Genomic DNA, 22,577 nt, shown 5'->3' on the forward strand with positions numbered 1-22,577 from the left:
ATCGTCCAAATGTCTTTACGCTAGGTAAGCCTAACGTTTTCAGTAATATCACAATAGCGCAGATTCATTTTTAAATGTATATGTTCACGTTTACATGCTTTGTATTTAATTTCAAAATGTTGAGCGCTTGTTATTGTCATTTTGACTGTCTCTCCCGGGAGATTCTCTCGCATCTGTTGTAAAGGGTACCAGATGGACTGTAACGTGTCTCTTTTGTATTAGCCAACGTAAGCAGAGCAATTGACGCAACTTTGCAGTATAATAATAATAATAATAATAATAATAATAATAATAATAATAATAATAATAATAATAATAATAAATAGTGTTATTAAATAAGCGGTCTATTTGTTGTCTTTTGCCGCTGAACCCACAAGGAGTCGCTATAACGCTTAAAGACTGATGGGAACATCATATACCACACTGCAGCGCGGCAGACCTCCTATTTGCGTCCCACATAGCACGCCTTCTTAAAAATGCACCTATGCTTGTGAAAAAAGTATCTTGTTAAATTTACAATGAGATACACTTCCTTATGATAGAGTCCATAATACTGTAAATAGTATTGATCAACATGAAACCAGAAAACTGAATGAAAATAGAGCGTTGTACTAGAATAAAGTGTTTTATGTCTCCTGTTACACTCACGACCTGTTGCCTAATCAAAAGAAGGAAGTTTTAATTGATTAAACTCGTCTTTTGTTAAAAGCAGATGTAACGATTTCAGTAAAGGACCCCTGCAGACAAGGACTGCCTACCATGGTCGAGTCCCGGAGCGCAGCTGGACCGTCAAAGTATCGGCTGGGGAACATCAATTTTAAGAGCGTGCAACACTCAATGTTGGTGGCATTTCAACCAGTGGTTTTAATAGAAAAATAGTACCAGTCATGTTCTTTAACGTACCCGTACGTCGTCATGCAATCCGCAACGGTGCATAACATTTTATTTTTCATATGTTATCAACAATTAGGCTGTATCGGAATGGTTCGGCGGTCATCGGATAAGCGTAATAGATGCGTGTGTACAAGGCTGCACTGATATTTAGGGGGGAGAGGGTGCTTCCACTAAACAGAAGAGTTACCTACGACCCTCGTGTGTAGTAATCCAATATATTTTTTTCTTTTTTGTTGATAAGTGGCAAACCAGAATTTGTAAGCACGTCTCACTAAACGTTCAGTGCATGATGTCTGCAATTTTAAAGGGATAAGCCTTTACTTCTACTTGGCATATCACGACATTTAGGTGCAGTAAGTACTGTATAAGTGGTACGACTGTCCATCCCAAAAAACTTTTCCGAGCATGGAGACCACGGACAGGACAGCGGAGACGCCGGACCCGCTGGATTTCAGCGTGGAGAACGTGGAGAAGGTAAGATCCCGTCCATATGGGTATTGGTTTGACACCAGGACTAATACAGATTTATCGACAAACTGCTGTTAGGGGTCATTTTGCACCGACTGTCATATGTACGTAAGCTATGCAACTCGGAACTGTTAGGTCATTTATTTATTTATTTAGACCAGTCAGCTTAAATAAATAACAATTAAAGACATTTAAAAACTGGATTAGAATTTTAAAAATAGAAAACTGAAACTTTTTTTTTTATCGAAGAAGTAGACAAGTTTCTAACTTTGTACTTTTAAGAAAACAAATAAACGCGCTTCAAATCACTGCAGACAATTAACTAGAAAATATTACATGAAATCACTCTACTGAAATTTTGTCACGGGTTTGTTACTGGTAAATGAAATAGCCCTTACATTATCCTAGTACAATTTAATTTTTTCGTTGATTATTGTGTACATTTATTAATTGTTGCAATGGGGAAAAGTTGGCAGTTAGTTGTTTTATTTCAGGTTAATTTGCCAACCTAGCATTTTCCTGTGTTTTTTGCCAGATCTTGACCTCTCGAAATTATTTTAGTTTTTTTCTTTTTTATAGATAAAATTCAGCGACACAGCTTGTCTGCCGTAGAGAGAAGTAGCATTTAGTCCATTCGGATGGAGTGGGAGAGAACTATAACAGAATGTTGTGTGTGTGTGTGTGTGTGTAACATAACATTTTACGATTCACATTCAATAGTGCAAATCAGAGGAAGTTTGTGTTCCTAATGCAAAATGCCGTATTTAGTACATTTCTGTAGCGAAGGAGTCGAGTTTACTCCAGTTGTAGATCTGGTCTTCATTTCGCAATGGTCATGTTTTGACTGTATTATTTATGCGCGTACTGTAGTCACAGTGCTCTCCAAGCTGCTCTTTGGCACCGACCCTGTCAGGTATCGTTTTCACGACTCCCTTATCGTCTGGATGCCGGTGATCGTTAGCCTTTGGTGATGCTTTTCTTTGGCACCTGGGTGTTAAGACACCAGTGAGGGTCACCTTTCCGTGTAGTAATTCAGAGACGCCAGTTTAATTTAAGTAGAGATAAGGTGCGCTTTCCGTAGCCCCTAGGATTTCCAGATATATTTTTGGTTATTTTAAATAACACGTGGCTCTATCATCACCACTACAGTGTCACACATTCAGGGTTGTGGGTTCGCGCGGGTGGCACGTTTTCCCTGCGTTTGCACGGGCTCCCCCACGAGGCACTACAGCTTCCATCCATCATCCAGCAACATGATTTCAGGTGAATCTGTGTCTCTAAATTGCTCCTAATGTGTGATAATCTGTCTGAGTTTGTGCCCTGCCATGAACTGGCACCCCGTTCCCTTCGGTGTCGCCCATCTTGTGCCCTGTGTTACCAGCAATCAGTGCCACTCTGTCCTGGATAAGAGGTGATGGCAGATGAATGGATGAAATCAAACTGGATGAGAAAAAATATTCAGGCTGAGTGGATATTCCTGTTGCCTGTCCTCACAGTGCATTAGAGGTGGGGAGTTTGGGTCAGGGGCGAGGGAGCATGCCACACTGCAGCTGTGGTGGCACATAGTGCTCGCCTCAGTGTTACGACACCTGGAGGCTTTTAAAGATGCAGGCCCACCTGGGTGTGGCAGAGAGGCAAAGGAACTGCTGACAAGAAAAGGGTGGAGAGAAGATAAAGCCAGTAGGAGATTAAAAATATATTGTGATATATTTTACATTACAAAAACATGTTTGTGTTATCAAAATCTAACATTGCTTTTTTTCGTTTATAAGAAATATACAGTGGTACCTCGGTTCTCGAACTTAATCCGTTCCGGACTCCGGATCGAATCCTAAAAAGTTCGAGTTCTGATCGAATTTTTCCCATAAGAAATAATGGAAAACCAATTAATTGGTTCCCAGCCCCCCAAAAATACACCTAAATATGTTTTTTTTTTTTTAAGCATTTAAACACAAAATGAACAGTATAAAACAAGAAGAGCATTTTTTTCTTAATGATTTCCAAACCGATAAAGATCTTATCCCAACATTACCCCTGTCCTGCCCCAATCGTCCGCTCCTTTCGTGTGCCACGCCCCCTCGTTAACCTCGTGTGGGATCCCCATGTGATCATCTGTTTCTGGTTGTTGTCATTAGTCCGCTGTATTAAGTCCGCGTTTCAGTTTGTTTCCCCAGTCCGGTCATTGGGTGCGTTCGACTTGCTTACAGCGCTGGCTTAAAGCAACGCATTCTGATCCTGACGCAATGCATTACAGTTAGATGCATTGCGACCTCTCACCCGGCCGCACAAACTGGAACCGCCTGCGTGACGACACACCTTTGCCCTTATTGGCTGAAGAGTTTAGTTACAGGCATGATGTTTGTATCCCAGGCAGTTCCGATGCGTAATCTGCTATTTTTCCCGAATATCACGTAAAGCAGTGAGAACTGGTTTTCAGTTAATTTACCTGGTAAAATAAAGTTTAAATAAATGACATAAATGCTCTAATAGTACACGTAAGTTAAAGGTTTATTTATTGTTGGTTACTGTAATGTTGCGCTGCTTTATTTGGTTAATCGTCCAGTCTGTGAAGAAGGCATTCAAGTAAGAATTGCATTGTAGTATGACTCATTTCCTGGCGCGTACAATTTATATTAGGTCAGCGTTCACGGTTCGACTTCTGATATTCAGATCAAGTTCTAGGTCAAACTGGTTTGTTCGACTTTCAAGAAATTCTAGTTCTAGTGAGTTCAAGAACCGAGGTACCACTGTATATATTTTTTGTTCCTGGGAAAATAATTGATTGGTTTGAGTCTGTTTGTGCCCTGGGACTCTGACTCTTCTTTGAATGATCACTTTCTTGGATGTGGATATGTGTTTTTTGATTGGCAGGATTCTTGTAAGATCATTTATTGAGCTGTGGTCCCCCCGTGTCCTAAAGCTGGTCTGTACTGTGATTCATCCTGGCCTGTGTAGTCGTAAGAAGTCTGTGAACCCTTTGGAATTACACAAATTTCAAAATTAATACTTTTCAAATGATAATATTTTATAAATGTGGTGACAGTAGTCCCAATTATAGACAGACACAATCTGTTTAAACCTATAATAACACACAGACAATTCTCTCTTCACCACTTTATCTCCTGAATATTTGTATGTTATCCCCAGAAAACCTTCATCAGTTTGACAGCTTCCAACACTTATGTGATGAGAGAGAAATATCAAAACTGATTTATACATTATTACACTTTAGAAGAAACAGCATTCAGTGTCAACGACAGCCCTAGAAAACTGGTGTAAATGATGTAGCATTAATATCCAAAACCTCCAGATTCTCTGTTAGTATAGATGGTGTCCCTGAAAACCTGCTACTGTTATCAGAAATCTTGGAGTATTATTTGATTATTCACTCAACTTTTATCTTCACATAAAATCCCTCTCCAAAACTGCATTCTTCCACCTTCATAACATTGCTCATCTGTGCCCATTTCTGCTCAATACTGATACCCTATCTCTGGCACATGTATTCATTTCATCCCTTATTGACTACTGCGACTCCCTTTTCACTGGCCTCCCTGCAAAATCTATACAAAAGCTTCAGTATATTCAGAACTCAGCAGCTCGAGTTCTCACTCACACTAAACACTTTGCTCACATCACACCCATCCTCTCTCAGCTACACTGGTTACCGGTTCAGTCTCATATCAAATTCAAAATATTGCTTCTCCCTTATAAAGCTCTGCATAACCTCACTCCTAGCTAACTCAGTGACCTCTTGACTCCCTACTCACCCTCTAATAATAATCTCCTTGCTGTTCCACGCACTAGACTTTCCACATCGGTGGCAGGCCCTTCAGCGCCATGGCCCTCATACTATGGAACTCTCTCTGTAACTACTCTTCCTTCTTTTACTTCAAATCTAAAATAAAGACGTTTCTCTTCCATAAACATTTCTCTACTGTCTCTTCCTGATTATGGATTTTTTTTTTCTGTAAAGTGGCCTTCGGATTGTGAAAGGCGCTATATTAATGTAACCTATTATTATTATTACTACTACTACTACTATTATTAGCAGAGACAACATGTAAATAAGCCTCTTTCTGATGTTGAAGTTGCACAGTAATTTGCCTTTGAATGCTGAAGCCTCTATGGGTGGGTTTCTGTTGGCCTGCACTTTAGAGTGCTGTTCAGCTGCTTCAGCCATCGCAGGCGTTCCTAATAATATCCCCACCATGTGCTGCTGATGATCGCCGTTGGCAACCTGCAGCACGTTTTTTTCCTCTGTGCAGATTCCGGTTCCCACTACATGCGCAAGTTCCTCAGTGATTTCTCACCTTCGGCTCTATTTTGGCAGCTTTCAAATTTGGGATGGAAAAAGTACTCTGAAGTTAATGTGGTTTTCCCATATGTGGCTGAGCCTTAATGCATTTAGGGCTTTGGGCAAGCCTCATGCAGGCTTGGTGAGCAAGACAGCGTTAACACGGGGACGAGGCTGCTCACCAGATAACTTTTGGTGAAAATTTTGGAGATCAGTGTGATGGGTTGACATAATTAATGTTAAGAAAAATTTACAGGAACATCTGGAAGCAAAATGATAAAAACCAGTTTCCACTTTATTACATTTTTATTTCTTTGCAGTAAAGTTTAATAAAAGCCACACCCCATTCCCACAATGGAATTTGAGATTGTTATAGAAAAACATATTTTATTTTTTTAATTTTATTTCTCAAAGAAAACAATCAAACCGTACACTCACTGCATTAGCATTTGTATCTTTTCATACTTTCTCCACATATCCTTCACTGGTTTCTCGTTAATTTCAGTGCGCCATCTGCTGGTTGATATCGCAAATGCTGGTCAACGTCACCATTCCACTTATCCCAATGGGTAACTTGCCGTACCTCTAAACCCCTCCTTGATGTCACTGATTGGCCCTCTCAGGCTCTCCATCAGCTGTACTATGACCCGGACATTGACAACAAGAATGTGGCGCAGAAGTGGCTCATGAAGGCCCAGGTGTCTCCACAAGCCTGGCAGTTCTGTTGGGCTCTGCTCAGCTCAGAAAAGGTGAGTTTCTGTTGGGTCAGATCGAATTTTCTGGAAGACGGCCACCATTTCCATAATTTTCAATGAAAAGCTCTCAGTCACTAACAAATTACTAATGATAATATATTTTTCTATTCCTCCACTCTGTATATACAGTGAGGGAAATAATTATTTGACCCCCTGCTGAATTAAGTTGACCCATTAATAAAGAAATGAGAAGTCTATAATTTCACTGGTAGGTTTCTTTTAACAGCAGAAGATAGATTATCAACAAAACGAACAAGGAAAAAAATCCTATAACAGTTACAAACCAATTTGTCATTTATCTAGGGAAATAAGTATTTGATCCCTTGGATCACATGCTTTAGTACTTGGTGGAGTAACCATCGTTTGCAAACACAGCTGTCAGATGTTTCTTGTAGTTGGTCACCACGTTTGCAAACAGCTCATCAGGAATTTTCATCCACCCGTCTTTGCAGACCTCCTCCAAAACTTTAAGGTTTTTAGGCTGTCACTAATCAGCTTGAGTTCCCGCCATAGGTTTTCTATGGGATTAAGGTCCGGAGACTGGCAGGGGCACTCCATGGGCTTAATGTGCCCACAATGTCCCCACAATGTAGTAATAAATCTGTGACTGTAATGATAAACTAAAAGTGTGTGTGCTCTGTTCACACATCAGTGCATGCGTGGTTGTCTGGAATTCCATCATTTAATAAGTGACATGCATGGTGTCCCCTCACATGGACCGTTGTTGGCCAGACGTGTTACTCTGTCTGTTATCCTGTCACCATAGGTCCCAGAGATCCAGCACTTTGGGGCCAGTGCCCTCCACACCAAGATCTCCTGTTACTGGGCCGACATCCCAGCCGAGCAGTATGAGAGTCTCAAAACGCAGCTATACTGCCACATCGCCCGCTTTGCTTCTGGTTCCAAGATGGTCCTCACACGCCTGTGTGTGGCCCTGGCCTCCCTCGCCCTCAACCTCATGCCTGAGACATGGCCTGCTGCCGTGTCGGCGGTGGTGCGCGCGTTCCAGCAGGATGCAGGGGAGACGGCCGGCCCGGCACTGCTGGAGATCCTCACCGTGCTCCCGGAGGAGTTCCAGACCAGCCGGCTGCCTCAGGCCCGTCGCGTCCGCGTGCGGGAAGCCCTGACTGGGGAGTGGGCCACCGTCTGTCCCCTGCTTCGCCGCGTCCTGCAGCAAGACGACTCACCCTGCCAGGCGAAGGCACGTGCACTCAAGTGCCTCTCCAGCTGGGTGACACTAGCGGTTCCGCTGAGCGAGACCCAGGGCCTTTTAGAGGACAGCTTCGCCATGCTGGCCGACCCAGAGCTCTTTGACACTGCCGTAGAGGCCATCGTCAACACCATCTCCCAGCCAGATTCTCAGAGGTGAGCCACAGCATCAGAGGGCAGCAGCTGAAGGGACGCGCATCCCCTTCGCATTCAGCTTGCCATTGGCCCAATGATTCACATGCAACTTTTTTGGCAGAACATGGCTTCTTACCTCACAATTTCACATTCAGCACTCAGTGTTTTACTTCCTTGTTTGAGCCTTGTGGCTTCCCACCCAATGAGAAAGTATTATTATTGTTGTTGTTCTTACTGTTATCCATCCATCCATCCATCCATCACTGTAACTGCTTAACCCCTACTGGGGTCGCGGGGGGGGAAGGAGCCTATCCCGGGAACAATGGGCGCAGGCAGGAACCAGCCCTGGGCAGTCACCAACACACCACAGGGTGCACACACACACAGGGCCAATTTAAACTCGCCAAGCAACCTGCCCTGCATGCTTTTGGACCGTGGGAGGAAACCAGAGCTCCCAGCAGAAACCCACGTGAACACGGGGAGAGCATGCGAACTCCACACAGAAATGAGTTAGGCAGCAGGGCAAACGACTGCGCCAACATGCCGCTCTATAATTATAATATTAATATTAATAATAATAATAATATTTATTATTATTATTATTACGTTTATTTGTATAACATTTTCCAAACCAGAGTCTTTATAAATATATAAAAGCACAAAACAAACACAATAATAGAAAACAAATTTAAAAAGAAATTTAAAAATTAAGATTCCTTTATATTAAAAAATGCTAAGTGATAATGCTAAGCAATAAAAGATTTTACAATAGGCAACACAAAGAACAGTAGCTGTGTGTGGGAAGTCTGTAATGCTACCCTAAAGCAAAGTGCTTAAACTGAATTACTCCAACAAAACCTTCAGCTATATAAATGCTATGATTTTAAGTTTCTGTGCACAAATCCCAGATTAACTTTTGCAGTTTATATGTCAATGTTTTATGACCAGTAAGTGGTTGCCTTAAATAGCTGAGGGAATTACCCACAATGCACCTGCAGTCTGAGATATAAACAACATATTTGAAAGGATAGAGCCTGTGAGGTGGTAAGGAAAAGGATTTGTGTGTGTGTGGTGGAGGGGTTACAAATGGAGGATGATGGGGGGGGGGGGGATGACATATGGAGGATGACAAGCAGGGAACAGGTGTGAGGCACATGACAGCAGAGGGTATCACAAGGCCATGGAGAGAGGGAGATATGACCAGGGCCAAGTGGATAAAATTTTACTAGACAGACTGTTTCCATGACGACAGCACCAGGTGATGACATTTTGTGTTAAGGTTTACGGTGGTGTGGTCTGTCATAAGGGGAATGGCCCCTGTTGAAATTTTTTGATAATTACTTGTGTTCTCATTTCTTTGCCTGCATTGCTTCTTGGCTACCTCGCAGTTGCATAAAATCAAGGCTCTAGCAAAAGCAGATATTTGATGAGCTGAGGATTGTTGCCAGGCAACTTGTATGTATTTCCCTGTGTGGGCAGGGCTTAATGCTTCCCAGGTACTATACTTTAAATGCAGGTAAATATTTTCAGCTAATTAAATGAATGATGATAACAAAGACGGCAAGACAGTCATGCCGACCAGTGAAGACAACTTTTCATGCTTCGCAAAAATCACGAGAAAAACAGTGTACCGAGGAGGGAACCATGAGGCACACCTTGAGTTTTAGAGAGAGCCAGTAGGTGTGTTACCCATGGGTGACGGCGCTCCTGTGTCTGTTGGCGTTAAATCCAGGTATGTCAGTTCACTGCTGAAGCTGGTACCCCAGGTGCTGCAGTTGCAAGGTCAGCTGAGGGAGGCAGCAGAGAGTGGGGACATGGAGACCTCCCATGGAATCTGCCGCATCGCTGTGGCCCTTGCGGAGAACCACTCCAGGTGAAAAGTAACAAGCTGTGGGCTTGCCATGCATCTAGAAAGCAGTGTGTGTCACAGAGCAGGCAAATGTATAACACCATTATATGAGCTCTCTGATAATGGAACTATGGTATCTGAGGTATGCTGAGATCAGATGACTAAATAAGTAGATCTTAAATTTGTACTGATGCAAATGTCCTTCTGTCCTGGACTTATGAATATAAACCAGAGAATAATGGATTTAGTACCCTGGTTCTGAAAGCTTATGTTATGGGCAGTTTAATGACTTCAGGACTGAAAAAGAGCTAGAATAATTTAAATAGCAGAATAACTATTTCAGTTAATCTGCATACATCAAAAGGCACCTGTACTTGGATGGGCAGAACTGTTTTTGCTGTAAATCTCTGCACGCTTTGTAGGGTTCTTCTGCATCAGGTAGATAACTGGCAGGGGTTCCTGGCCCTGGTGAACATGGTCATGTTCTGCACTGGCATTGCTGGGCACTACCCTGTGAATGAGACCACCAGCTCCCTGACGCTAACCTTCTGGTACACCCTACAGGTAGGCCACCCAGGGGTCGTCTGGCTTTGCCGGTCCGGGTGAGGCTGAGCAGCCAGTTAGCATCTGCTATGGATGTGCTGACATGGACAAATGTCTCAAATAACCCTCTTAGAACAGCATGACCAAAGCAGTTTGTTTATATTTGGTTAGTCAATATAAACCTGTTTCCAAGCTCACAAAACATCAGTAGGTTCCAGGGAGGAGCCCTACTCCTTCAGTGTTTAATAGATCTGTTATTGATGTAATATTTACAATCTCATCACGACAGGAAGAAACAGAATTAGGAAAAGAGACCTGAAGCTGTATTTACCTTTAGTATTTTAATGGAAAGGTGATAAGTACAGGTCTCTATATGCATGTGCACATGCATATCTGTGTTGCAGCCTGGCTAACATTGCATGTATAAAAATAGACTAACCTTTGCTGAAGGAATAAAAGGCCAGTCTGCCAGTCACTCATCACATTCAAAATCACATTCTCGTTCCCCAGGATGCCCATGGCATCTGTTAACATGTCATAGCATTTATGTTTCTCCTTACAGACTGCCTTAGCACGAGCCTGTTAGCAAGTCTTAGCATTTGTGGTTCTCCATATAGAGTGGCTTAGCAGTGTGGCTGTTAGCGTGTCTTAGCATTCATGTTTCTCCTTACAGAGTGTGCTAGCAGTGTGGCTGTTAGCGTGTCTTAGCATTCATGTTTCTCCTTACAGAGTGTGCTAGCAGTGTGGCTGTTAGCGTGTCTTAGCATTCATGTTTCTCCTTACAGACTGCCTTAGCACGAGCCTGTTAGCAAGTCTTAGCATTTGTGGTTCTCCATATAGAGTGGCTTAGCAGTGTGGCTGTTAGCGTGTCTTAGCATTCATGTTTCTCCTTACAGACTGCCTTAGCACGAGCCTGTTAGCAAGTCTTAGCATTCATGTTTCTCCTTTCAGAGTGTGCTAGCAGTGTGGCTGTTAGCGTGTCTTAGCATTCATGTTTCTCCTTACCAAGTGTCCTGCAGTGTGGCTGTTAGCATGTCTTAGCATTAATGTTTCTCCTTACAGAGTGTGCTAGCAGTGTGGCTGTTAGCATGACTTAGCATTCATGTTTCTCCTTACAGAGTGTGCTAGCAGTGTGGCTGTTAGCATGTCTTAGCATTAATGTTTCTCCTTACAGAGTGAACTAACAATGCAGTTGATAGCATATCTTAGTATTCGTGATCCTTTTCCCAACATGTCCTAGAACTTGCTTGTTAGCATGTCTTAGCTGTTATGTTTCGCCTTACAGAGTGCCCTAGCACCTGTAAGTTAGCATGTCTTAGCATTTGTGTTTCTTTTTACAAAGTGTCCTAGTATATGCCTGTTAACATGTCATAGCAGTCATGTTTCTCCTCACAGAGTGCCCTAGCAGTGCGGCTGTTAATCCCTCACACCCCCTGCTGCCAGTCTGGGCTTGGGGGGGGGGGGGGGTCTGTCCTCTCTTGATTTCTCCATCCCTCCCTCAGATAACCCTTAGAACATTTCCCAGTAGCCACATGACTGCCATAGACAAGAGCTCATTCAGCATTAGTGTAATCCTACACCCTCAATTGGCTCTCATGTGCAAGTGAACCTGCCCCTTTTGGAAAGCAAAACCCAGTCAAGGCCTGGGCAAGATCACTCAAGTCTGAATGATGGGAAAGCCAACCAATTTAAAACCACTGGCCTCATATTAGCACTTGATTTGTCAACCTGCTTTCAAAATAGTTATTTTTGATTTGAGTTGTCTTCTAAGTTCAAAGTCCAGCTGAGATTTGGGTTCAGTTGTTTAGCTGGCATGAGCCACCAGGTGATGTGAACAGTAGTTTTAATGTTGCAGGTTCTCCTTCACATGGGATTTTTGCAGAGTGTCTTAGGCTGATTTATTAAGTTAGTTTCTGCTTATTTGGTAATGGGTGTGATGTTTTTGGAGAAGCCAGCATGACGGAACATTGCTCACTTGAACATGCCGATATTAAACCCAATTTTTTGCTGTTTGTTCTGCCTTGGTGTCATTATTTGGTGGGATGGTTCTAGCTGGCTTTAGTCCACTAGGTTTTGGTCATTTTCTCTCGTCATTAGGTTGTTGAGTAGACACGCAAGCTGTCTGTTTTCCAGGATGACATCATGTCGTTTGATGCTGAGAGGCAGGCTGCCTACATGCAGATCTACAGGCCTGTATACTTCCAGCTGGTGGATGTTCTGCTGCACAAGGCCCAGTTCCCCACAGATGAGGAGTACGCCACCTGGTCCCCTGATGAAAAGGAGCAGTTCAGGATCTACAGGTAGGCAGTAGGGGTGTAACGGTACACAAAAATCACGGTTCGGTACGTACCTCGGTATTCAGGTAACGGTTTGATACGTTTTTTCGGGACAGTGGGGGTAAAAGAAACTAAACATAAATTGCTTCTTTTTTTCTTTTTTTTTTGGTTTACTGAACAAAATATGACTCTTTCTTAAAAAATCTCTGTCAATACTGCTGCGACCTACTAATAAAATAATTAAATTACTTAAAAGTAAAAAAAAAAATATATATATATATATATATATATATATATATATATATATATATATATATATATATATATATATATATATATATATATTCTCAAGTAAATAAAGGTAAAATAAATATCCATTTAGAAAATTAACTGTACCTTCAAGTGCTGGTTTATCTGTATCTATATCTATGCGTGCATGTGTTTCTGTGCTCAGGGGAAGCACAAAGGTGTTTTAAATTTTCATAGCAAAAATTTTTGGTACAAATATGTATACCGTTACACTCTTAGTAAGCAGGAGGCCACCAGAAGGTCCAGTTCAACAATTGTACAGAGTAACAGAACCCCTGTGTGTGCTGCAGGGTGGACATCTCTGACACGCTGATGTACGTGTACGAGATGCTGGGCACCCAGGTCCTTAGCAACCTGTATGATAAGCTGGGGAGGCTGCTGATGGAGCCGGAGAGAACGGCACCCTGGCAGGTCTGTTCTGGGGATCCGGGGGTTGGCTTGGATCTCTTCAGCAGTTTTGTAAAACTGTAATATGGTTGGCTAACCTGCCCGCCTGTCTTCCCTGCAGCATACAGAAGCCCTGCTGTATGGCTTCCAGTCCATCGCTGAGACAACAGATGTCAACTACTCAGACGTCATCCCTGGGCTCATCGGGCTCATTCCCCGAATCAGCATCAGGAACGCGCAACTGGCCGAAACGGTCATGTTCACCATAGGTACCTTCGGGAAAACGGGGGTTACCCGTGCAGGGTTATCCGTCTCCTTGTGGACTTTTCCTGATGTCACATGGTTTCACCTTTGATTTTAATCGTAGGTGGGGGGCAGGTAGCTGTAGGGTCACTGTAATGGTTGATTTAATGGAAAAACCAGGTCGAACCGGGTTACATTTTTCTAAAAATGGAGTCTTGCTGTTTTGAGTGATGGAATGCATGTTGTCCCCATAGGCGCCCTGGCCGAGTGGCTGGCCGACCACCCCGTCATGCTGGGTGCTGTACTCCCCATGGTCCTTCAGGCCCTGGGGAACCCCGAGCTCTCGGTATCCAGTGTCTCCACGCTGAAAAAAATCTGTAGGGAGTGCAAACAAGACCTGCTGCCATTTGCCGGTGACATCATCGCTGTGTCGCAGGTCAGGTGACCTCCCTTTTCCTCTTTGGCTACGAACTGGTTTTAATGCTTGAATATTTAAATGAGTGCTATAGCCCCTGTAATTGGCTGGTTCTGCGTTAAGTGGTTTAGTTCAGTATTTTGTCTCAAGTTTGCGTTGGAATTTGATTTGCAATTTTTGTCTTACACATGGTGACTGGTCTCCCTTTACAGGAAGTGCTCATCAAGCAAATCCACAAGGTTGGTTCTCAAGTAATGTTTTTTTTTTGTTTTGTATCTCTCACTGCTGGTGTGTTCTGTGTGTCTTACTGTAACAAGTCTGATTGTGACTGACTTGTAAGAGTGCTACCAGCTGTCTTCCTGGAATCAGTTTGTAACCAGCTGGTCTGTTAATCAGTCACTGCACACAGACCATATTACTCACCCACTGCACCTGGCATACAGGGGCAGCTCTGCCTCTCTTTCACTGCAATCTGGTCCCATCATTCTGTGCACAGTCCAGCCAGTGCATGTGGCTGATGCAGGCACTGGGCTTCCTGCTGTCAGCCCTCCCAGTGGAGGAGATCCTGGAGAACTTGCTGTCCCTCATCACTCCCTACATCCAGCAGCTGGAGAAGCTGGCAGAGGAGGTGGTAAGCCAAACAGTGGCTGCTCGAAAGGAACCTGGCGTTTGTCCCTTAAGGTAGTGTTTCCCAAGCTGGCCCTTGGGGACGCACAGACAGTCCAAGTTTTTGCTGGGAGCGAGCAAAAATATGGACTATCTAGCAGGGAGGGAACAAAAACGTGGAATTTCCATGAGGTTGAGAAGCACTGTCTTTGGGGACCATTTGTGGAACTTTATAATTGGAAAGATCAGCCTGACTTTACCTTAATGTTTAAATTGTTGCTTTCCAAACCACTGAGCACTTCCAGTTGTATGTTCTATTTTTCTTCAGCCATCATGCTGTTTGATTAAACTAACCAACCAGTCTTGAAACCCATAATTAGATAAAACAGATTTGCTGAGGAGTCTGGGAACCCATGGTTTCAGTGAGTCATTCTGAAATAATACTCAGACAAATGAGTCATTCTGAAGTGTTATTCGGGTCAGTGAGAGTCATTCTGAAGTGTTATTCGAGTCAGTGAGAGTCATTCTGAAATTACTCAGGACTCGCAAATTTTAGCAGAAAAGCTGCAGTAGATATAAAACCCTCAGCTGATTTGGACTCTAAGTCAGGGCTGGCCTGACCATCTGACATAATGGGCAAAAATTTACCCCCCCCCATCCCAAGCCAGTATTGCTAGCAGAAGTTATCATGAAGGATCCCAAAGTCCAGCTCCCATCTAAGTAAGACCTGGTTGTTACTGGTGTGGTTTGAGAAGATGGGTCCTCTTTTTACAGCCTAACTCCTCTAGCAAGGTGGCCATCATCCACAATTTCGGCATTTTGTCCAGCCTTTTCACCACACTGGATATCAACAAACAGGAGGAGGCAACTCGGGAAGGCTCTCCCCCTGGTGAGGCAGTCCCTGCCCAGCTGGGTGTCAACCCTGTGAGTGCACATGAAACACATGAATGTTAGTTAAAGGTCAAGTAATGGTGATAATCAAAGGCTGAGACCTGCTAAAGCAAGAGTCATTATATACAGTTGGACTTTTGGTCCCTCTTAGGTGGTGATAGTGCTACAGCAGGTCTTCACCCTGATCCAAACAGTGCTGAGCAAGTGGCTGAACGACCCTCAAGTGGTAGAAGTGAGTGTTCGGCCACTGCTGCTATTATCTCAGGTCAAGGTGCTTGTGACCTTTTGACATTTGACCTCTATATTCTTCGCTGCGTGCCCCTTTCAGGCTGTGTGTGCCATCTTTGAGAAGTGCATGAAGACTCTCCTCAATGACTTTGGTCCCATAGTGTCCCAGTTGAGCAAGATGTTGGGCCAGGTGTATGGTACCGTCCCCCAAGCCTCTGTGCTTAATCTTATAAGCCTGGTGAGTTTAGACCCGATCATATTCCCTAGCTGGTTTCAGACTTTCCACAGATGCCCCTGGGACACAGTCTTGGGTGTTCCTATGTATTACCACTCAAAAGTATGAGTATACTTGCTGGAAATTAGGTTATTCTACGCAATATTTTTTTTTCAAAATACTTAGATCAGGGGTGGCCAATCTTATCTGCAAAGGGCCGGTGTGTATACAGGTTTTTGGGATAACCTGTAGGTCAGCTGTTCAAACCCAGGTGTGAGGACTCTTCAGCCAATCAGTTATCTAATTAGTGACCTAATTAGGGAGTTGCAGCGAAAACCTGCATACACACCGGCCCTTTGCAGATAAGATTGTCCACCCCTGACTTAGATGAAAGAAAACCCATTATAATACATAAAATATATGCAATACTGAAGAATTTGGAAAATTCTATCTAAATCTTGGATTCCTATAAATTAATAATTAGTTAAAAACATTCTGCAAGAAATCACCTGACATTCCTTCCCTGCTCTTCTGTAGCAGTTCCCACAGATGTAGGATTTTTTGGGTTGACTGTTTAATGTCATACATGTTCTTGAGGATTGAGATCTGAAGAATGAGGCAGGCCTGATCATTAGTTTGAGTTATCGTTCACTTTCCTTCTTTACCAAACAGTTCTTGCATAAGTTCTTGTACAATTCTGCCCAGTCAACCATGATCCAGATGGAATGGTATGCCTTTGAAGTAGGATGTGGGAGCCATGCTGGTTGAGACCCATTAATTTCACAAAGATCTCTCACCAGCCATGCAACCCCAGACCATGACACTGCCCTCTCCATGCCTGACAATGGGAGCTATTCATGAAGATCTCATGCGTTTACTCTCTCTGCACCTTGCAAATTGTTTTGGATCCAAATATTAGATTTTTTTTTTCTTCTCAGTAGCCCATAAGACCGGCCCCCACTCCTGTGCAGTAAGGAGTTAAATGTTTGACTGGTACTCGACCTTATCTCTGTTTTCAGATGATTCACAGTTTTGCCAATGAGGAGGAACATTACCCAGGGATCAAAGCTGTTTTTGAACTGGTCACCTCTGTCACCCATTCCATCTTTCAGCAAGGTAGGGAGACAGCAGGAGAGTGTGGTGTAAGAGTGTGTGTGTGTGTGTGTGTGTGTGTGCGTGTGTGTGTTCGTGTGTGTGTTTGCATCTGTGGTCATGTATAAACAATCAGTCAGAACACTTTCATTAACATCAGATTTTTTATTCCTATTAAGCATTGGAAAGTTGATTGAACAACAAATGAAAATATGTCAAATAAAACAAGGTTCCTTTATAACATGGAAAGAGTATGTAACAGTGCATGTCTGACATCCTATTAACTGTTTGTATGGTGATGGAATAGTTCAGTTCTAGGCTGTCATTTAACGTGAAATGCAATTGTTAACCGTTTCATCCCATGAAACAGGGCAGTATTTAATGCCCTTTGTAGAAAGACTTCCTCAAATTTGCTCTACTGTTTGAACTGATAGAGGAGGTTACTTTGATGAATCAAAGATATGACATTTTCTTGCTAATAAAGATACTCAAATGGTGAACAAACTTTGTTTGCAAAGAACATTGAGTGTATTTTTAGCAAGTGTTAAGTGAGTAACATGCAAATGTACAAAATCTCAGTGTGTGCAAAAACTTTTGACTAGTAGTGTATATTACATTGTGGGGGCATTTGGTCCCCACAATGTGAAGAAAACCTGTTGATTTGACATTGTGGGAATCATTTTTTCGGTCCGCGTAAGGGGAACCTGAATTTTAGAAAAAAATTGTTATTGCAATCAAAAAACTGAAAATGCTGAAAGTCTTGTATTTTTTTTGGTTACTTATGGTTAAGGTTAGGGCTGGGTAGGGGTTAAGGTTGTCATGGTGGGATTAGGGTTATGACTGCAGAAATGAATAGAGAGACTGTGTGTCACATGGCTGGGGTTTCCTGCACTGACGGGCTCCGCAGGAATCCCCTTCTAACCTGCTGTCCTTCTTTCTTTTCCCATGTTTAGTTTCCGTCTCGGTGCACAAGTATGCATTTGTCTGATGTGTCCTGTCATGTAGATTTTCCACTGGTTTTCCTTGCCTTCTTTTATTATTATTATTATTGTTATTATTGCATCTGTGTTATGTTCTAGGTCCCAGGAATCATCCCGATATTGTTGATTCATTTATGCAGCTCCAGGCTCAGGTGTGTCTTCAGATTTTCTTATTTCATTCACGTTCACTTTTTCTCATTATGTCTACAGAGACCATGTAGAATATCGTGGGAAATTCATTTTTGCAAAAAAAAAATGTATCCAGTAACATCTTTTTACATGGCGGGTTCCTCACAGTATTGAGACCTGTGTTCCTCCTCTCGATACCCTTGATAATCGCGTGTGCGGGGGGGGTTCCAGGGATTGGGGTTCCACTCAGGGTCCTGACAGATTTAGGTGATGTTGTTCCCTATTCTCTGGGTTATTTCTGCTCACACAGGCGCTCAGGAGGAAGGCGGACCTTTTTTTATCTGAAAATGTTGATGTAAAAGCTGTTTTCCGCTGCGGTGAGTGTGGCGGCACACCGGTACACGTATCCGTCGCCGTGCAGCACTCTGGCACAGGCTGCCGTGTTCTGCTGCATGCTCTAGGGCACACAGAACCGTCCCACACCACTTAATTGGTATCACTGTTATGAAGTGGCAAAATGACGTGATAATTTTACAGTAAATACTGTGGTGGCCTGAATGTAGAAGGTAAACTCTGGTTCCACTTTCAGGGGTGATGTCTCTGGAGTTTCCGGAGGCTCCGACTGTGAAGTCTACGTGTCTGTTTTTTGTGAGTATGCTTGGGCGTGTTCTTCCATGTTGATATGTTGCTGTAATGCAAAATGTCGAGATGTCTGCACACACATGTAACAGTTCTTACCTTGTAAATAATCTGCTTTTTTCTGCTAATTTTAGGTTTAATAATGGAATAATAAGATTTCCAGCGTGAGTCTGAAAGCATGAGTGTCATGCCAGATGCTTGAGATTTGACAGCCATGAAAACGTACATTTTTTGTTTCACCTGAGTTTATTTATATAGCAGATAACATTACTTTATACATATGTTAAAAAGTAGAAACTTCAACAAACATGAAATCAACAATAAACTACATCTATTTATCCAACGTGTTATATAATACATACTGTATTAGAAAACTTTTCAGCTGTATGATTTGAGGACAGACCAGCCACTCTGTTAGGAACATTACGGCTTTTTGGTTGCGGGTGTTAGCTTCGCTGCTGTTATTAAGCAGCCACTCTGTTAGGAACATTACGGCTTTTTGGTTGCGGGTGTTAGCTTCGCTGCTGTTATTAAGCAGCCACTCTGTTAGGAACATTACGGCTTTTTGGTTGCGGGTGTTAGCTTCGCTGCTGTTATTAAGCAGCCACTCTGTTAGGAACATTACGGCTTTTTGGTTGCGGGTGTTAGCTTCGCTGCTGTTATTAACACTAGTGGCACATTAGCGCAGACAAAGGGCTGCATAAGCCAAACTACGTCTTGCTTGGCGATTAAAGGTGTTTGACGTTCATTGGCGTGGGAAATGGCGGTTCTACTGCTAAACCACTACCGAAAAGACTACAAACGCTGCGCTGGTTAAAATAGAAACGTCCCGTCAGGTTTTAAATAATAACTTAATGTTATGGCTGTCAGTCCGGGTCCGTATGGGACAGCTTCCGGGTTCGGACCTGGACCGCCTGTTAGTGACCTCTGCTGTAATGGCTTCCTGTTTAAGTACATGGCGCCCCCTGCAGGTGGAGCTGCTTCCTCACTGTGGCGACACCCCACCAATAGGCCAGGTGGTGCGGGAGGATGGTGAACTGCTGCTGAAGGCTGTGCTCAAGGTAGGCGTGTGTGACGGTGGGGGCAGACACATGAGAGAGTGTGTGCTACCCCCAAACACTCTCCCCCCATCCAGGGCATTGGAGGGCGGTCTCCACATGGCCTGATGGAGCAGTTCGGAGAGGTGCTATTCTCCCTGAACAAGCACTGCACCGCCCTGCTGGAAGTGTGGCTGAAAGTGAACTTGCAGCTGCCAGACTTCCCATCACCTCGTGTCTCAGCTGAACAGAAGAAGAGCTTCGCGGAGCAGATACTCAGGTACCTCCCAGCATAGCCACTTGTGGACGCTGTGACTCCCATCGCACCCCAATGAAGGATTAGTTGTTCCTTCCATGTAATTGGATATAATACACAGGCAATCTTATCAATCTTGAGAGGGGATTTCCAACCCTGGGTCTGTGAGCCCTTATAGAAATGTTTCATAAATTGAGTGAGTGCTGGAATTATCAGAGAAAGAAATACTAAACCCCCTGGCCATTATTTTCGCATGTGGCCCAATGGCAGTTCAACGTACACAAAAATGTTCTCAGGCCAGAATGAAAAATGATTGGTTCAGACAGATAACTAATCAGATCTTGGTCGGATGTTAGACCAACCACTCAGATGTCTTAGTCCCGCCTCATCTACAATCTGATTCGCTATCTGTCTGAACCAGTCATTTTTCATTCTGTCCTCTGAACATTTTTGTATAAGTAAAACTCCCACGAGCTTGTATGTAATCATGCATTAGTGGTAGGAGGTTCAAGGGTACAACAGTAAGTGCCACCTTTGAATTTCTATGTTTGATCTTAGGTTCTCTGTATTGTATCCCATGTATAACTATAGATAATTGTCAGCAGTATGGGAATGATAATGTAACCCCCCCCCCCATCCCCCACCAGGGTGCAATCAAACAAATGGCAGCTGAAGGAGACAGTGAAGGAATTTGGCCTTCTCTGTCGAGGTCTGCACGGCACCGAATACGCCACTGAATACTGACTCCAGAGCTTTTCTGCACATTTTGTACGAAAATCTTAGGCAGTCTAAGAAAATGATTCATAAATGATCTTCTAGTTAGTGTAAAACTGTGACATTTTCTCTGTCAAAGTGTGTCAGCCATATCCAAAAACCTACGCATCTATTTTTTGACTGGACCACTAGCACACCTCATATCTCATTGACTTTTTTTAACAAATTAAGTTAATTAATTGAGTGAGCTGGTGGTGAAATTTAACAAATACATGGAATGGCTGGGGTGCCCCTGAGGAGAGGTTTGTGAACTGAAGCGGTGATCATCTAGCCATCCAGCAAGGTGCCGGTGACTTTCTGGAGGACAGAAGAAATTCCTGTCAGTTTTTATTGTGTTACTCATATGTTCTAATGTTAAATTGTGTTTTTGTTCTCAGCACATGTACACTTACTATCCAGATAAGTAGCTTTAAACATTTCCTTTGACTGCCTAAGACTTTTGCACCGAGAGGGTCCCGCCAAAGTCCTCATCCGCCGACCTGAGAGGCTGAAAGTTTCAGCCGCCCACAAGGTTTATTTGGTAACTTCTGTAATCTGCCAACTTGGACCTCCTGCCTCGGCCCTCAATCCCAGCAGTGTGATCTTTCTTTCCAGCATCGATCCTGGGTGGTCAGGATACCTGAGCGAAAGGGCACTCCCCCCCCTCACCGCTATTTGATCACTTACTGTTCTGAGGTCCATGCGTGTTTAATATCAAAATCTGCAAAATCTGTGTTAAATCTGCAATATCATATATTTTTTGCGTTTTCAAGAATGTTCATATTTTTGTATTGGATTTTAATTATCTGATAGACTCTTTTCGATATTTAATCCTGTGCTCTATACTTTTGTATTGAGAAGCCTGAAGTGCCAGACAGGAACATTCTGGATGAATGCTATCTATACAGTCCATGCAGATAATACTTTGATGAGAAATTAGTATTTCTAAACAGCAGTTTCTCTTTCAAAGTTGTGTTAATGAGTCCAATCTTTCAGTAGGAGCCACCTTTCCCTAAATCAACTGTTAAAAGTTCAGTGACCCTCCCAAATCAGACTAAATCTAAAGGGTGCATCTGAAATCACATACTTGTTTGCTACGTAGTAGGCGAAATATAGCATTCAACATGAGCAGTATTTCTGTATCCTCACAAGGAACAAGATGGTAGGCTAGGTATATGGATGACGTACTACATTCTGTCCAAATCTGACGTATGCAACCAATGGATGCTACCCCATCCCACAAGGCCACAGGATTGGCACCCAGAGATGAAAAATGCCACTCAGAAATTTTTGGCAAGATGATGGAGGAAGTGATGTCGCTACACAAATTTAGGTAGAAGCCAATATCCAGTTACATATGTATTTTTTGCATTGATCGTTTTTTTTTTTTCTTTTATGGGGGTCAAGCTACATCATTGGTAACCATCCGGGTCAGGCAATGTGCAAGATGACCCCCACCGTGTGTGAGAGTGCATGCATATTATTCTCATACATACAGCACATTATGTAGTGTTGAATAGTAGGCTTCTGATGACATTCAGTACCTATGGAAGTATGCAGTTTTGGACTCACCCTAACTTGTGACATGTTTGTCTTGTTAGAGACATGCCTGTTACCTAAATAGTATCATTAAATAATATTCATTTAGGTTTGTCCTGCTTTTGGGTTTAGTACTAAAAACTTCAACCTGTAGCAAAAAATTCTTAAATATGTATTTGTTGTATGAGCAGTAGTTTGGGCCAGAGATCTTTTATAAAACTGCACACACCAGTCCCTATGAAGCACCTTCAGCAAACATACCCCTTTGCCCTGGGCAGCTGAGGACCTGTCACATGCGTGTGCATTTAAGATAATGCTGATAAATTGTGGTTCTTTTTGACAGCTAAGATATTGTGTTGCTGTTAATCACTTTTTGTACGTCACATAATACCTAAAAAGGTTATCTGGGCTGGAAGTGTACACTTCTTGTCAT

General features: G+C 43.0%; 1 protein-coding gene across 1 annotated transcript; it reads left to right on the forward strand.

Moving 5' to 3' along the window:
• Window positions 1-477: 477 nt before the first annotated feature.
• LOC111847650 (importin-13-like) lies at window positions 478-22,491 on the forward strand. Its single transcript, XM_023819039.2, has 21 exons — window positions 478-1,368; window positions 6,283-6,408; window positions 7,181-7,779; window positions 9,491-9,631; window positions 10,030-10,171; window positions 12,284-12,450; window positions 13,026-13,146; window positions 13,244-13,391; window positions 13,620-13,801; window positions 13,993-14,019; window positions 14,277-14,411; window positions 15,161-15,310; window positions 15,429-15,509; window positions 15,606-15,743; window positions 16,739-16,835; window positions 17,891-17,943; window positions 18,231-18,297; window positions 18,510-18,568; window positions 19,531-19,620; window positions 19,695-19,876; window positions 20,500-22,491. Exons 1-21 carry the CDS (start codon window positions 1,300-1,302, stop codon window positions 20,594-20,596), a joined length of 2,871 nt encoding a protein of 956 aa, XP_023674807.2. The 5' UTR covers window positions 478-1,299; the 3' UTR covers window positions 20,597-22,491.
• The last annotated feature ends 86 nt before the right edge of the window (window positions 22,492-22,577 follow it).

The sequence above is a fragment of the Paramormyrops kingsleyae genome, chromosome 21, assembly GCF_048594095.1.
Source record: "Paramormyrops kingsleyae isolate MSU_618 chromosome 21, PKINGS_0.4, whole genome shotgun sequence".
NCBI lineage: Eukaryota > Metazoa > Chordata > Actinopteri > Osteoglossiformes > Mormyridae > Paramormyrops > Paramormyrops kingsleyae.